Source organism: Muscardinus avellanarius, assembly GCF_963383645.1.
Source record: "Muscardinus avellanarius genome assembly, chromosome: 3".
NCBI classification, from domain to species: Eukaryota; Metazoa; Chordata; class Mammalia; order Rodentia; family Gliridae; genus Muscardinus; species Muscardinus avellanarius.
This window is the reverse complement of record NC_137788.1, coordinates 167094802-167110289: the sequence shown is the minus strand read 5'-3', so window position 1 is coordinate 167110289 and position 15488 is coordinate 167094802. Positions and strand designations below refer to the sequence as shown.

The 15488-nt window shown below is 40.8% G+C and overlaps 1 protein-coding gene across 1 annotated transcript in view; it reads left to right on the top strand.

Annotated features, from left to right (window-relative positions):
- The window catches only part of OCA2 (OCA2 melanosomal transmembrane protein), a gene marked incomplete at both ends in the record, with an annotated part of 223570 nt that overhangs the window by 142016 nt on the left and 66066 nt on the right, over positions 1 to 15488 (top strand). The window contains one exon of the mRNA XM_080691713.1: positions 6174 to 6267. Within this exon, the coding sequence (XP_080547839.1) occupies positions 6174 to 6267 (94 nt within the window). The remainder of the gene's footprint in view (positions 1 to 6173; positions 6268 to 15488) is intronic.

Genomic DNA, 15488 nt, shown 5'->3' with positions numbered 1-15488 from the left:
TCCACCATCTTGCATCCTTAAACAATGGGGTGATGTGGTGAGTGCATGAACCCAAAGATGTAGAGACCCTAATAGAGCAGGAGGAGTGATGGGAGCTCTGTGTGGCGGTGGTGAGGTTGTAGCTTAGAGTGTCAGGTGACACCAACCCCTGGTTATCAAACACAGTGGCTTCGGATGTGCCCATCTTGAAGGGAGCTGAGCCTTCCTCGCATTCAGGAAGCAGAATCACCTTGGGGACTCCAGAGGACTGTGGAGAATCCTAGATAAGCACACCAGATATGCTTTACGATTTATCCTTAGATCCAGACATGCTCAGATAACCCAGCTTTCTTTGTTCTTTGATCTCTGATGACCAAATCAATAAGTTTCTGGTTGATTTATCTCCTTGTTTGTGAAGGGGGATTAATGCCATCTAGTGAAGTTTATGCAATTTCAGTAGACAGCTAATTCCTCTAATTCAGTGATTTGTGGCCTGGAGTTCTTATAGGAGTAAAGAGCTGCTAAACTTGGTCCCTACTGAAAAACAGCCCCAGGAGAATCCGCAGGAGAATAAGCTCCAGTCACAGCCACATGTAATACCAGCAACAGAAGCAGGACTCGAGAACAACTGGAAAGCTATCCCCTATGTAGAATTTTGTTCATTCAAACTTAGCAAGTATCTGCTGTGATTAACTAGTTTTTCCTCCCTGTTCTTGGGTAGGAAGGCAGTCACTTATGCAAAGTTTACAGCAGATGGCTACATCCTTTTGAGGTGGGATGTCCTGAGACTTCAGGCATGCCCAGAGAGACTGGAGGGAAAAGGCAGAGGGAGGAGGCGCTCCAAAAAGGGGAGGTCTGAGCAGGGCCGTAAGGTGTGAGAGGCTTCCTGGGCTAGTTCTGGTTCCCCCAAATCATACAGGGTGAAATGGAGAGATGTGAACATGGGATATCTGGCTAAAACCCTAAAATAGCACTGAACACGTATTGACCAAACACCTCTGGGAAGCAGCAGCAGTGCAGTGCTGAAGAACCACAGGTTCCAAGTCATGGGGTCTTGTAAGCGTGGCTTGGTCATGGAAAGGTGCTTGCTCCTGGTGCAGCAGACACCCGGTTGTACCAGAAGTTGCTCTACACTCCCCCCGGATCTCTATCATTGCCTCGGGAGTTGACATTTTAAAATAAAAGAAATTAGACTCGAGACTGCAATTACTAGAAGAAGGCACAGGACCAACTCCAACATTTAGGCGCCTGCAGATATCCTCAGTAAGACCCTGAGAGGTCAGGAAATAGAGATGAGAATCAGTAGTGGCAAAGCTGTGTAGCAGAGGAAACAACCAAGAGTCTGAAGAGATAACCTGTAGAATGCAAGAAGATCTTTGTCAGCTACCTGACAGAGGACTAGTATCTAGAGTATACAAGAACTTAAAAACTTAACATCAAAAAAGAATAACCCAATACAAATTAGCTATTGAACTGCATAGCTACTTCTCAAAAGAATAAATACAAATGGCTAATAAATATATGAAAAATGTCCAATATCATTAACAACCAGGGAGTTGAACACAAAATGACATTGAGATTCCATCTAACTCCAGTTAGAATGGCAACCATCAAGAATACAAACAATAATAAATGCTGGTGATGTGGGGAATAGGAAACCTTATACACTGTTGGTAGGGTTGAAAACTAGTACAGCCACTATGGAGATCAGTGTGAAAGTTTCTGAAAAGACGGGGAATGCAACCACCATATGACCCACTCTATCAATTTGGGCATCTTTTCAAAGGAATTAAGGTCAGAATATTGTAGTGATACACGCATACCCATGTTTGTAGTGGCACAATTTCACAGTTGCCAAACTATAGAGCCAGACTAGGTGTCTGTCAACATGAATAGATTATGAATCCATGACATATACATGTAATACAATTTTATTCAGCCATAAAGAAAAACAAAATCATATCATTTGCAGGAAAATGGGTGGAAATAAATTAGATTAGCCAGTCTTGGAAAATGGAGCCATATGTTTGGGGAGCAAAAGGGACTTCAGGTAAATGAGGGGGGACACTAGTGGAATAATGGGTGGGGATTTAAGGAGGGAGGTGGGAGGCGAAGGACAAAGTTAAGATAATGCTGTGTTCATATATGAAGTTCATCACTACCAAGTTCAGTATTATGTTTGGGGTGTAGGATCCGGAGGAAAACACCCAGGGCTGTGCACATGTGTGTCCCTCACTCTGAACCCCACTATGATGGATAATTAGAGTGTGCCCATTTAAAAAAGCATTGTGGTAAAACATGCACAACATAAAAGTTGTTACCGTAACTATTTTCAAGAGTACAGCTGAGTGACACTACATATAGTCACATTGCATGTGACTAATAGTATAGCTCGCAGTGTACCACATATTGTTTTTTATTAACTTTTCATTGGTGCATTGTAGTTGCACATCTTAATGGCGTACAAGATGGTGGAGACACACATGCACACATCACTCCCTCAGCCCTTCCCCACTTCCCGCCCCGTCCCTCCCCTCCCTCCTTCTCATGTTTGGCTTAGTGATTGACTTTGATATGTTTGTGAATGTACATCATGTACGTTAGGGCATTTCCCTCTTCCCCCTCCCATCCCCTCAGGTCGCCTTATTTGCTCATCTATGTTTCTCCTTCCTCATCTAGAGTTCCTCCTATGACCCTTTCCCCCCTAGCTTCCGCATATTAGGGAGAACATCCTATTTTTTCCTTTTTGTGACTAATCTCACTTAGCATAATGTTCTCCAGTCCCATCCATTTCCCCACAATTGACATAATTTTGTTCTGTATGGATGAGTAAAATTCCATTGTGTACATATCCCATAGTTTTGTCATCCACTAGAACAATGATATTGTATATCATATTGTATTATCAGTCCAACCCACAGCATATCTGAATTATCACAGTGTAACTTACATTGTGATTCACATTGGACCAGAACTGTCATCCATCTCTAGAGCCCTTTATCACCCAAGCTGATTCCATGTGGAATAACAGCTCAGGCTCCCAGAACACTGAAATATTTTATTTTAAGATGATCTCTTCCTTCTCCTTCTTATTATGATTTTATTGTGGCACTGGGGATTAAGCCCAGGGACATTCTACTTCTGAGCTACACCCCAAGCCCTTATCATTTTAAATCATATTTTATTTTATTTTTATAGACTTTTATTGGTGCACTGTACTCCCCCATTCTAATGCAGTTCAGGGTGATAGGGACATACGTGCCCACAGCACTTGGCGAGCCTCCCCTCTAGCTTCCTCCCCACCCTCTTCTCCATTTGTGATATTGAGACTGGGATTAATATTCTAGCATATGAACATAAGTCCAATGAAAGTGTTTCCTTCATGACTTCTCCCTCCCCCTCCCACAGGCCACCCCTTTGCTCCAAACAAGGTCTCTTACAAAGTTACTGAAAATCTCACTAAGTTCCTAAAGCTGGTTTTGGACTTCTGATACTACTGTTTTAGCCTCCCAAATACTGGGATTACAGATATGGGCCACCATGTCTAGTTTGAAGAACCCTTGAAAATTTTTTTCTTTTAAAATTTGGAACTGAAAATGAAACTCAAGACTGCACTCCCAGACCTATTTTATATTTTATTTGGAAACAGGGTCTCTTAAGCCATCTGAGGCTGACTTTGAACCTGCGCAACCCTCCTGTCTCAGCCTCCCAAGCGTGGGGATTACAAGCATGCGCCACCACGCCTGGTTTTTAGTTAATCTTTGTTTAATTTTATTTTACTTTTTAGTACTGGAGGGAACCCAGGGGCATTCTACTTCTGGGCTACACCCCCAGTTCTGTTCTATTTTTTATTTTGCAATAGTTAAGTTACTGATGTTGGCCTAGAATCTGTGAGCCTCCTGTCTCGGCCTCCCAAGTCCTGGGATTACAGGCATATGTCACCATGCTCAGGACTGAAGTACACTTCAACTAAAAGTTTTTCATTGGCATTAGAAATGCCATTTGCTGTATAAATTGTGGGAGATTCATTAGATAGTTTTTTTTAAGCATTTATTTATTTATTTTGATGGTACTGGGAATTGAACCCAGGGACAGTCTGCCTCTGAGCTATACCCCAGTCTCACCAAGTTGCTCAGGGTCTCCCTAAGTTCCCGAGACTGGCCACAACCTGTGATTCTTCCGTCTCAGCCTCCCAAACATGAGAACCACCACACCTGACCATTTTTATTACACAATGAATATGTGCTCGTTACAGAAAAATCACTATATAGTTTGAAAGAAAAAAATGTCTTTAGTGGTCTAACCCTAACACTTTTTGGTTGTTCTTTTTACTAAACTAAGAACAATTCAAAAAATAAAACAACAAGTATCTCAGCCCGAGTTTCCTGGAAAGCAAAGCCTCAGCAAGGTTACATGCTAAGGCTTGCTTGGTAGCTGTGCTCCTGGAAAGACAGAGTGGAGGGAGTGATGTCGACATAAAGCAAACACAAAACAGAACAAAACCCTAAAGACTGCTTCTGTGCCATGGCCACCTAGAGAAGGTGGGCTGTTAGAGTTAGTTACCGAAACTCCCTCAAGAGCTTGTTTATTAACGTTTAGAGCTGGTATAACTGAGTCACCAGGGTTGCAATCTCATCAATAGAGAAGTCCATGGTAATGGACTTACCAGGTGGTAACCTAGGCTGCTGGGGTGTGGATGAAGAGGGTGGGTCCCTGGGATGTGGCCTTAAGGCTTGTGCTGGTGTCTTTGAATCCCAGTGCTTGTTGGTGTTCTCTGCTTCTGGCCTCCACGTGGTGAGAGAGGATGTTTGAGTTTTCTCTCTCTCTCTGTCTTTCTCTCTCTCCTCCCTCCCTCCATCCCCTCTCTCTCCTTTCTCCTCTCCCCTCCCCTCCCTTCTTCTCCTCCTCCTCCTCCTCCTCCTCCTCCTCCTCCTCCTCCTCCTCCTCCTCCTCCTCCTCCTTCTTCTTCTTCTTCTTCTTCTTCTTCTTCTCTCTCTCTCTCTCTCTCTCTCTCTCTCTCTCTCTCTCTCTCTCTCTCTCTCTCTCTCTCTCTCTCTCTCCTCTTTCTACTGCCAGACCCTAAGATTCAGACTGCAATCTCACATAACTCTCCCTTCCTCTAAGTTGCGTGGCCAGGCATTCTGGATGATAGCAGTGAATGAGAAGGTTGGCTGAGACAGACCATCCAAGCAGCATGTGGCTGTTTCAAAACCTGTTGCTTGGCCAGGCGTGGTGGTGCACACTTGTAATCCCTGTGCTTGAGAGGCTGAGACAGGAGGGTCGCATAGGTTCGAAGCCAGCCTCAGCTACTTAGTGAGACTTTCAGCAACTTAGTGAGACCCTGTTTCTGAATAAAATTTAAAATAGGCCTGGGAGTATAGCCTGGAGGCAGAAAGCCCCTGGGTTTTCATCCCCAGTACCACACACACAAACAACAAAAACTCTGTTGCTTGACTTGGGTCACACTCATATCTTGAAGTACAGGTAGGTGTTTAGCTTCCCACAGGGAAAGCCAGTGCATAGAGTTAATTTTTTATGGTTTCTGTCAAGTAGAAAATTACACTGTCCTGAGAGTGTGGCTTATTTAAATCAGCATGCACTGGCTGGCACAAGGAGTTAAACGGGAAATTCTTTGTTTGCAATGTTCATTAAAAACAGGGCAGGATAACTTTTAAAACTGTTCTCATTCTGTCTCTAAGTCTATAGATCATATTTCCAAGTAGGATACACTGAATGTGCCAAGATGAGTAGCCACTGCTCACATGCACACCTCAACTCCATCCGCTTCTGTTAAATAAAAACCAGAGAGAAAGTTTGACGACTGGGACGTCTCTCTCCCCTCCACATAGAACCCAGGACACTGGATGTGTTGTCAAAACCCTCCAGCATTACGTTAGGCTGAAGGCAGTCCTTGGTGGACAGTGGTTTGACTCGTGAATGTTTTACTGTACAGTGGTGTGAAAGCAATGAGTTTTGCCCTCTTTGGGGCTAGCCATATCGACCAAGATGTGCTTTCTGGTTGTGTGTATGTGTGTTGGTGTGTGTTTCCAGATATTTGCAGAGTGAACACTTTGATAGCGCCTGAGAAGTAATCATCAAGTCAAAGCCCGATATCCAAACACTGCAGAGTGAACGAAAGCCAAGCCCGCCACCAAGACTAACTGGGCTTGTCTTGTTTATAACTTTGATTCTAGGCAACGGGACACTGATTGGAGCGTCTGCCAATGTTGTCTGTGCGGGGATTGCAGAGCAGCACGGATATGGATTCTCTTTCATGGAATTTTTCAGGTACTATAAATTTTTATTTTGAATTTGTTTATCTCATTCCTAGGCTTTATTAAATTATTATTATTTCTTTTGTGTGTGATCCTGGGGGTTGAACCCAGAGGCATTCTATTGGGCTTACTGGGTATTTCATGTTTTTCTCCTGAAAATTTGGATGGAGACTGTTCATTAAGATAGTATGTAATGAGTCTCCTACCAGAGGTACACAGAGGACAGCCCAATGGGTAAGGGCCCAGGGATAACACTGCAGGCTGGGCCTGGAATTGACACGCCAGGGGCACCTGGAGGCAGGCACTCTGCATGTAGGCACCTCTTAGGAGGACCACACAGAGATGAAGTCCAGCTGGTATGTGAAGGAGACCACCACCAAAGGCGTTAAATGCTCTCGGGTCTTGATCGCCTGCACGCCTGTGTTTATGTGACATGACTACCCCTTGTAAGCAGGTGAATGAGCAGAAAAGTCAGTCTGCCCCATAACATGTGCTGTCAAATCAGACCACATCCAACTGGTGTGCCGTCGTAGTTCAGTAGAAATTCTCTGACCATACACTCACAGTAGGTATGTTCACAGCACTGGGTTTCAGAAGCAACCCTTGGGTAGATTTGTGACCTCAGCTCTGGGTGGGCAGCAGAGGAACCCACAGCTTGGGAGGCAGCGATTCCTGCCCTGGAACTGGTTCCTCCACAAGGTGCTGCTTGCTGGATCTGGGCATGGGAAGAGCTCTGGCTGTCATACCCAAGTGTGGGCTAAGTGCTGTACTAATCTGTTTTCTGTTCCTTTAACTAAATAGAACAAAATCTAAGTTTGGGTAATCTATAAAGAAGAGAGGTTTATATAGTTCACAGTTCTGAAAGACCAAGAGCATATCATTATAATAAGTATGTCCAGTGTCTGCCTGGCACCTGGTGAGGGAGGAGGCACCCAGGGTGGCATAACAAGCATGCCCCAGAGCTGGCTTCTGTAACAGCCTCCAGTCATCAAGGGACCTAGTCTCCTCTCCGTGGTCCTACCTCTCAGTACATTAGCACATAACTGGGGGATTCAGTTTCCAACACAGGAAATTTGAGGGACACCTTCAAACCATAGCCAACGGTCTCTATGCATAATAGAAGCTGACTTTGGGCAGATTTACTGCATTGGCCATTTTCCCAGTTCATGATAAAGCAGTAATGCCGGGCAGTTTCGTTGAGACAGCAGATTGAATGCACTCCTCGCCTTGGGTGTGGGAAGGAGGTGTTGGGCTGGAGATCAGGCCGTGGTGGGGTACTGAGTGCACATCACCTCCGATGACTCTTGCCGACCCTGCTGCTGAGAAACCAGGTGCCAGAAGAATGCTTGAGTGGCCAGTTCTTGTTAGACTCTCATCTGCCTCTGCAGAGAATGAAGGGAATAGTCCCACCACTTAAGGGTTGTCCTGGCAAGGACAGCCTTCATTGTAACAAGTATGGCGGTGGCCTCACCAGAATGGCCCACCTCAGAATCGCTCCAACGTCTGGCTCTCATAGTCAGTGAGCGTCCACACCCTGAATGCAGGCAAGAGAGGGACTCAGAGATGGGGCAGCCATGGCAGACACAGCCTTGGGCTGGCAAGCTGGCATGCCCTCATTTGGACTGGGGCCCTGGTTTTTGTAGAGTGGGAGGCTGGCACTCAAACGCTCTGGTCTCCTCGTTGGCTCTCCAAGCACAAGAGACACAGGTGCCTTTATTTCCTCTGTACTTTCAGAGAACAGATAAACCTCACAACCACTTTGTGACACTGGTTAGCCGCACAGGGAAGCTTGACTTGAAAGGTCTACTATTAATATTAGGGGGGAAAGGGAGAGTTTCAGGGCAGTGATATACTCAGTTTGATTATTCCTTCAGCATCATTTTGGAGCAGTCACTAGGACATTGATGCCACTCAGGACACATAAACAGCACACAGTTCAGCACTAGTGGGTGATGCATGTGTTAAATGAGTTATTCACATAGAAACTTGGTGTGCAGACAGACCACAGTGTGTGTGATTGTATTGAGGGGCTAGGATGGCCTTCAGGAACTTGATGGCCCAGAAAGCTCGGACAAGACTCCCAGCTGTCTCCTCCCATAAATCCAGTGCTTCCTGGCCTCTGACTCCCAGCTGTCTTCTTGGATGACTAGAGGTCAAGAGCCGTGCTCTGTGCTTTGCCCACGTGCAGTGTTTCTCCTAGGATCCTCCTCCTTGTCGTGTCCTTGTTTTGGGGGAGATCAGAGCAGTTCCCTGGGATGTGAGCATCTGATTGTTGTAGGGCACTTACTTGCGGAAGGTACTTAATTTGCGACTGCAAATGCACTAACTTGACTTCCATCTACCTCATTTAAACATTCCTTTCCATAAAAGGTAGCTTCCTATGAGTCATAGTGCAAAATGCTGACTTCCTGTTTCATTTAAAAAATTACTGTTTGTCTGATTATGTAAACATGCATTTAATGGAAAACAAATCAAAGAATAAAATATACCCATAACCTGTAATTTTACTACCCAGAAATAACCACAGATTGTAATTGCTGTGTTTTCATACATTTCCCCTGCCTGACATATTGCATATTTATTTTTAAAAAGTCACATGGGATCCTACCTTTTATTCTTTATAATATATTTTGATTATTTTACCAGACCACTAATTAGAATATATTTATGTATACCACATGTGGAAATTACCCCTGTTTGTTTCACCTTTACTGAACATTGAGATTGGTCCCTCTTTTTTTTGTTATTATCAGTGGGGGGAGGGGCAAATATTTTTATAGATAAAACTTTGTTTCATTTTTGATCACTGAGTTAAGTTTCTTGGCATCCAGTTGCTGGATAAGTGAATCATGTTTTAAGAATCCAGATGTTATTGTGCCGGGCATGGTGGCTCATGCGTGTAATCCCCGCGCTTGGGAGGCGGAGACAGGAGGATCGCGCAGGTTTGAAGCCAGTTGTGCTGGCTTAAGAGACCCTGTTTCCAAATAAAAAAATATAAAAAAATAGGTCTGGGAGTGTAGCCCAGAGGTAGAATGGCTTCCAGAAACCCCAGTACCACCAAAAAAAAAAAAAAAAAAAAAAAAAAAAAAAATCCAGATGATATTGAAAGCCAGTACCCAGGGATGAACCTCACTAGTGAAAACAGTATTGCCATTGTAAGGGCTCACAGATCATTGAAAGCTAATGACAGAGTTGAATTCTGCTTTTATGAATTCCACTGAGATTAAACTCTTACCATGTAAGTACTGGGTATTTGCATTTCTTATTCTAAAAATTTCTACACATATCCTTTGCTTGCGTCTTTCTCTTAGGAGATTTTTCCTTTTTTTTGGGGGGGGGCTCTTTCCTTTCTAAAATATTTCATTATAAGAGTGACATATAAATGGTGTTGTATAATACGTGACCTTGTTGGACTGGCTTTTTTGCTTGGTGATCCACCCAGTCCATATTTCTCTCCTCCTGTTGCCTGCTATGGTGTAGAGAGGCCGCAGTTGGCTTCATGATCCACCGTGGTAAGCCGTCTGCATGTCCAGTTGGAGGGGATCATGACTAAAGCTGCTCATCACTGTCACAGCGCAGAGACGGTACCAGGTCCTTCTGCAAAGCGAAGCTTTGGAATTCTGTCGGTTTCCTTGTAGCTATCACGATTTGGTGTCAAGAACACAATAACCTGAGAACTGTTGTCCTACTTGTAGGTGCCAAAGACATTCTCCTGTTTTTAAGTTTTGTAGTTTTACATTTTAGTTAATGTTCCATTATGAGTTAGTTTTTATATAGTACGTATGACTTAAATAAAAGTTCTTTTTTATTTTGACTATTGCTCTTGAAGCTCTTGACTGACTCTGGCATCATTTGGTGAAAGGGCTGCAGTTTATCCACTGAATTTTTTGGGCAACTTTATAAGAAACCAGTTGAGCATATATATTCATGGAAAAATTACTGGATTTTCTGTTCTGGTTTATTGATCTGCATGGCTATTTCTCTCTAGCAGCATCACACCATTTTGATTGTTATAGCTATATGGAATGTTTTTAAAAGAAAAGGTATATTGAATTTTACAGTTTTATCAGGATCAAAAATGTTAGAATTGGTAGCCTAAGAAATTAAAATTTACCTCATGAAAACATTGGTATCGAGGTCCTCAAATAGTTTCTTGTTATTATGTTAAAATTTTGTCTGTTTCAATTGTTACTTCAGCCTTCAAAATATCAGTAGACTCATTTATGATTAGAAGCTTGTAATTTGCTGAGTTTTCTTTTCTTTTCTTTTTAAGAGATTTTGAGCCGGGCGTGGTGGCACACACTTGTAATCCCAGCATTTGGGAGGCTGAGACAGTAAGATCATGGTTCGTGAACAGCCTTAGCTACTTAATGAAGTCCTTTGCAACTCAGTGAGAACCTGTTTCAAAATATAAAATTAAAAAAAAATAGGGCTGGGGGTGTAGCTTAGAGGTAGAATGCCCATGAGTTCCTTCCTTTACCTAAAAAAATTTTTAAAAAGATTTTTATTTGATTTTAGATCTAGTTTTCTTTTCCATCTCATTAACTTCTGCATTCATCTATTACTGCCTTCCTTGTGTTTTCTTTCATTTTACTTCATCTAGTTTTATTTTTTAAATTGCAGATTTATTCATTTACTTTTATTTCTTTTATTTTGTTTGCCATAGATGTTTAAGTCTGTGCTTTTCCTCTTTGACCACTATCTTATTTTTTAAATGTTTATTGGTGCATTATATTAATACATCATATTAGGGTAAAAAACTTCTGTGGACATACATGTATACATCACCCATTTAGCCCCTACGCAGTTCCCACCCCATTCCCTCCCCATCTTTTCTTCCTTGCTTGGCTTAGTAGTTGACTTCAATATGCTTAAGTACATTGTGTGTTTTAGAGATTTTCCTTTTTCCTCCCTCCCATGCCCTCATTTAGGTTGTTTTGTTTGCTCCCCTATAGAATTTCCTTTTTCATCTAGAGTTCCTCCTATGACCCATTTCTCCTTAGAACTCACATATTAGGGAAAGTATCTGATTTCTTATTTTTTGTGACTGACTGATCTCACTTAGCATAATGTCCCCCAGTTCCATCCATTTCCCTGAAAATGATGTAACTGAGGTTTTTTTTTTAATGGCTGAGTAAAATTCCATTGTGTACGTATCCCACAGTTTTGTAATCTATTCATCTGTTGATGGACATCTTGGCTGGTTCCATAGTTTGGCTATGGTGAATTGTGCAGCTGTGAACATAGATACACATGCATTAGTTTGGTAGTTTGGTTTCTTTTGTTTTGGGTAGATATCAGAAGTGGTATTGCTGGATCAAATGGTAGATTTGTTCCCATTCTTCTGAGGATTCTCCATACTGCTTTCCAAATGGTTGCACTAATTTGCAATCCCACCAACAATGTCTTAGGGTTCCCTCTTCTCCACATCCTCGCCAGCATCTGTTGTTGTCTGTATTTTAAATGATTGCCATTCTAGTTGGAGTTAGGTGAAATCTCAGGGTGGTTTTGATTTGCATCTCTCTGCCAGTGATGTTGAGCATTTTTTCATGCATTTATTGGCCATTTGAATTTCTTCTTTCATGAAGTGTCTATTTAGTTCACTTGCCCATTTCTGATTGGATGATTTATTTTTTAGTGTTGAGTTTCTTGAGTTCTCTATATATTCTAGATATTAGTTCTTTATTGGAGGTGTAGGTGGCAAAAATCTTCTCCCATTCTGTTGGCTCTCAATTGAGGTTCTTGATACTTTCCTTTGCTGAACAGACGCTCTTCAGTTTCATGCAATCCCACGTGTTGATTTGCCTTTTAATTTGTTGTGCTTTTGGGGTCTTGTTGAGAAAGTGCTTATCTGTGCCTATGTTTTGCAGTGTTGGACCTATGCCCTCTTCAAGGAGCCTCAAGGTCTCTGGTCTAATTTCCAGGTCTTTGATCCATCTTGAATTGACTGTTGTGCAGGGTGAGAAAGTGGGATTAATTTCCAATTTTCTGCATATGGTTAACCAGTTTTGCCAACACCATTTGTGGAACAGGCTATCTTTTCCAGTGTATGTTTTTGGCCCCTTTGTCAAAAATCAATTGGCTGAAAGTGTGTGAGCTTGTTTTAGGGTTTTCTATTCTGTTCCATTGGTCTATGTATCTGTTTTTGTGTCAGTACTATGCTGTTTTTATTACAATGGCTTTGTAGTATAGTTTAAAGTCAGGTATTGTGATTCTTCCTGCATGGTTTTTGTTGCTGAGAACTAATTTGGCTATTCTAGGATTTTTGTTATTCCAAATAAATTTAAGGACTGATTTTTCTATGTCTGTGAGGAATGATCTTGGTAGTTTAATGGGCATTACGTTAAATCTGTAGATCACTTTTGGAATTCTGCCAATCTATGAACATGGAAGATCTTTCCATCTTCCAAGATCTTCTTCAATTTCTTTTTTCAGTGTTTTATAATTTTCTTTGTAGAGATCTTTTACCTCCTTGGTTAAGTTTATTCTTAAGTATTTTATTTTTTTTGTGGGAGATCCTGAGTGGAAGTGTTTTCTGAATTTCTTTTTTAGTGGATTTATGGTTGGTGTACAGAAAAGCTTCTGATTTTTTTAAGATTGATTTTTTATCCAGACACTTTGCTGAATTTGTTGATCTGTTCTATAAGCCTTTTGGTTGAGTTTGTTGGGTTTTATAAATATAATATCATGTCATCTGCAAAAAGTGAAAGTTTGAGTTCTTCTTTTCCTATTTGTACTCCTTTGATTTCCTTATCTTGCCTTATTGCTCTGGCTAGAGTCTCTAGTACTCTATTGAAGAGAAGTGGTGATAATGGACATCCTTGTCTTGTTCCTGTTTTTAGGGGGAATTCTTGAAGTTTTTCCCCATTTAATATGATGTTGGTGGTGGGCTTATTGTAGATTGCCTTTATAATGTTGAGATATGTTCCTTCTATTCCAATTCTCTGCAGTGTTTTTATCATAAATGTATGTTGGATTTTATAAAATGCTTTTTCATCATCTATTGAAATGATCATGTGATTTTTGTCTTTGATTCTGTTTATATAATGAATTACATGGACTGATTTTCATATGTTGATCCAGCCTTGCATCCCTGGGATGAACCCTACCTGGTCATGGAGTATGATTTTTTTTATGTGGTTTGGAATGCCTGTTGCTAATATTTTGTTTAATAGTTTTGCATCCAAGTTCATCAGAGATATAGGCCTGTAGTTTTTCTTCCTTGAACCATCTTTATTCGGTTTTGGTATTAGTGTCATGTTGGCTTCACAGAATGTATTTGGGAGAGTCCCACTTTTTTCTATTTCATGAAATAGTTTGAGGAGCATTGGGGTTAGCTCTTCTATAAAGGTTTTATAGAATTCACTTGGAAACCGTCTGGTCCTGGGTTTTTCTTTGATGGTAAACTATTTATTGCTGTTTCAATCTCTTTGATGGTTATTGGTTGGTTTAAGTATTCTATATCTTCTTGACTCGGTTTAGGAAGGTTTTATTCATCTAGAAATTGTCAATTTCTTCCATATTTTCCATGTTGTTGGAACATAGTTTTTCAAAGTGGTTTCTGATAATCCTCTGTATTTCTACACTGTCAGTAGTAATGTCTCCTTTTTCATCTCTTATCTTCATAATTTCTTGTTTTTAGTTAGGTTGGCTAGTGGTTTATCTATCTTGTTAATTTTTTTCAAGAAACCAGCTTTTGGTTCTGTTGATTTTCTGTATTCTCTCTTTTTATTCTCTATTTCATTAATTTCTGCTCTAATTTTAATAATTTCCTGTCTTCTACTGGCTTTGGGGTTCGATTGTTTCTGCTTTTCAAGGGCTTTGAGTTGTGTCGTTAGGTTATTTATTTGAAGATTTTCCTCTTAATACTGCCTTCAACGTGTCCCAGAGGTTTTGATATGTTGTATCTTTATTTTCATTTGTTTGTACAAATTTCTTGATTTCACCTCTTACATCTTCTATGACCCATTTTTCATTCAGAAATGTGGTGTTCAGTCTCCACATGTTTATGATGTTTCTCTGGGTCTTCTTATAGTTGATTTCTAGTTTCATTTCATTATGGTCTGAAATAACACAGGGAAATATGTAACATTTTTTAATTTTCTAGTGCTCATTCTGTGTCCCAGGATGTGATCTATTTTGGAAAAGGTTGTGTGAGCAGCTGAGAAAAATGTAAACTCTGTTGTAGTTGGGTGAAATATTCTATATGTGTCCAACAGGTCTATTTGATTAATGGTGTTATTTAGTTCTGAGGCATCTTTACTGACATTTTGTCTCAGAGATCAGTCTAATGTTGTGAGAGGTGTGTTGAAGTCTCCCAGTATTATTGTATTGGGATTTATGTGTGAATTCATGTCACAAAGAGTTTGTTTTATGAAAGTAGCTGCATCTATGTTTGGGGCATAGATGTTGATTATTGTTAATTCCTCTTGCTGGATTATTCCTTTTACCAGTAAAATGTGACCTTCTTTGTCTCTTCTAATAAGTTTGGGTTTGAAGTCTAACTTGTCTGATATCTACTCCTGCTTGCCTTCGAGTTCCATTAGCTTGAATTACCTTGCTCCAGCCCTTTACCTTGAGTTTGTTTCTATATTTACTTGTAAGATGTGTTTTTTATAAGCATCAGATGGATGGATTCTGGTTTTTAATCCATTTTGCCACTTTATGTCTTTTTATTGGGAGGTTGAGGCCTTTTCCATTCAGTGTGGTTATTGAGAGATAACTTAATTCCTAACATGTTAAGATTTTATTTCTGTTTGAAATACTGTTTATTCTTCTTTGCTTAGTTGTCTGATCGATGGAAAATTTTGTTTCTCTGGTTCTGGTGTGTATTACCTATTTCTTCTTTGTAGTTAATCTCCTTGAGTATTTTCTCTAGCGCTGGTTTTGAAGACATAAATTCCTTCAGTTCCTGTTTGTCATGGAAGCTTCTTATTTCCCCATCTAATTTAATATATAGTTTTGCTAGGTTGAAAATTTTTGGCTGGAAATTGTTTTCTTTCAGAGTTTGGAATATATTACTCCAAGCCCTTCTGGCTTTTATGACTTGGTTTGGGAAGTTTGGAGTGATTCTAATTGGTTTTCCTCTTAATGTCACTTGGTCTTTTGTTTTTGTTGCCTTAAGATTAAGAGAATCTTAAGATTCTCTCCTTTACTTACACATTGGTCATTTTGACAATTATGTGGAGTGGGGAATCTCTTCTCTGAGCCTGTGTAAAACGAGTTCTATAAGTT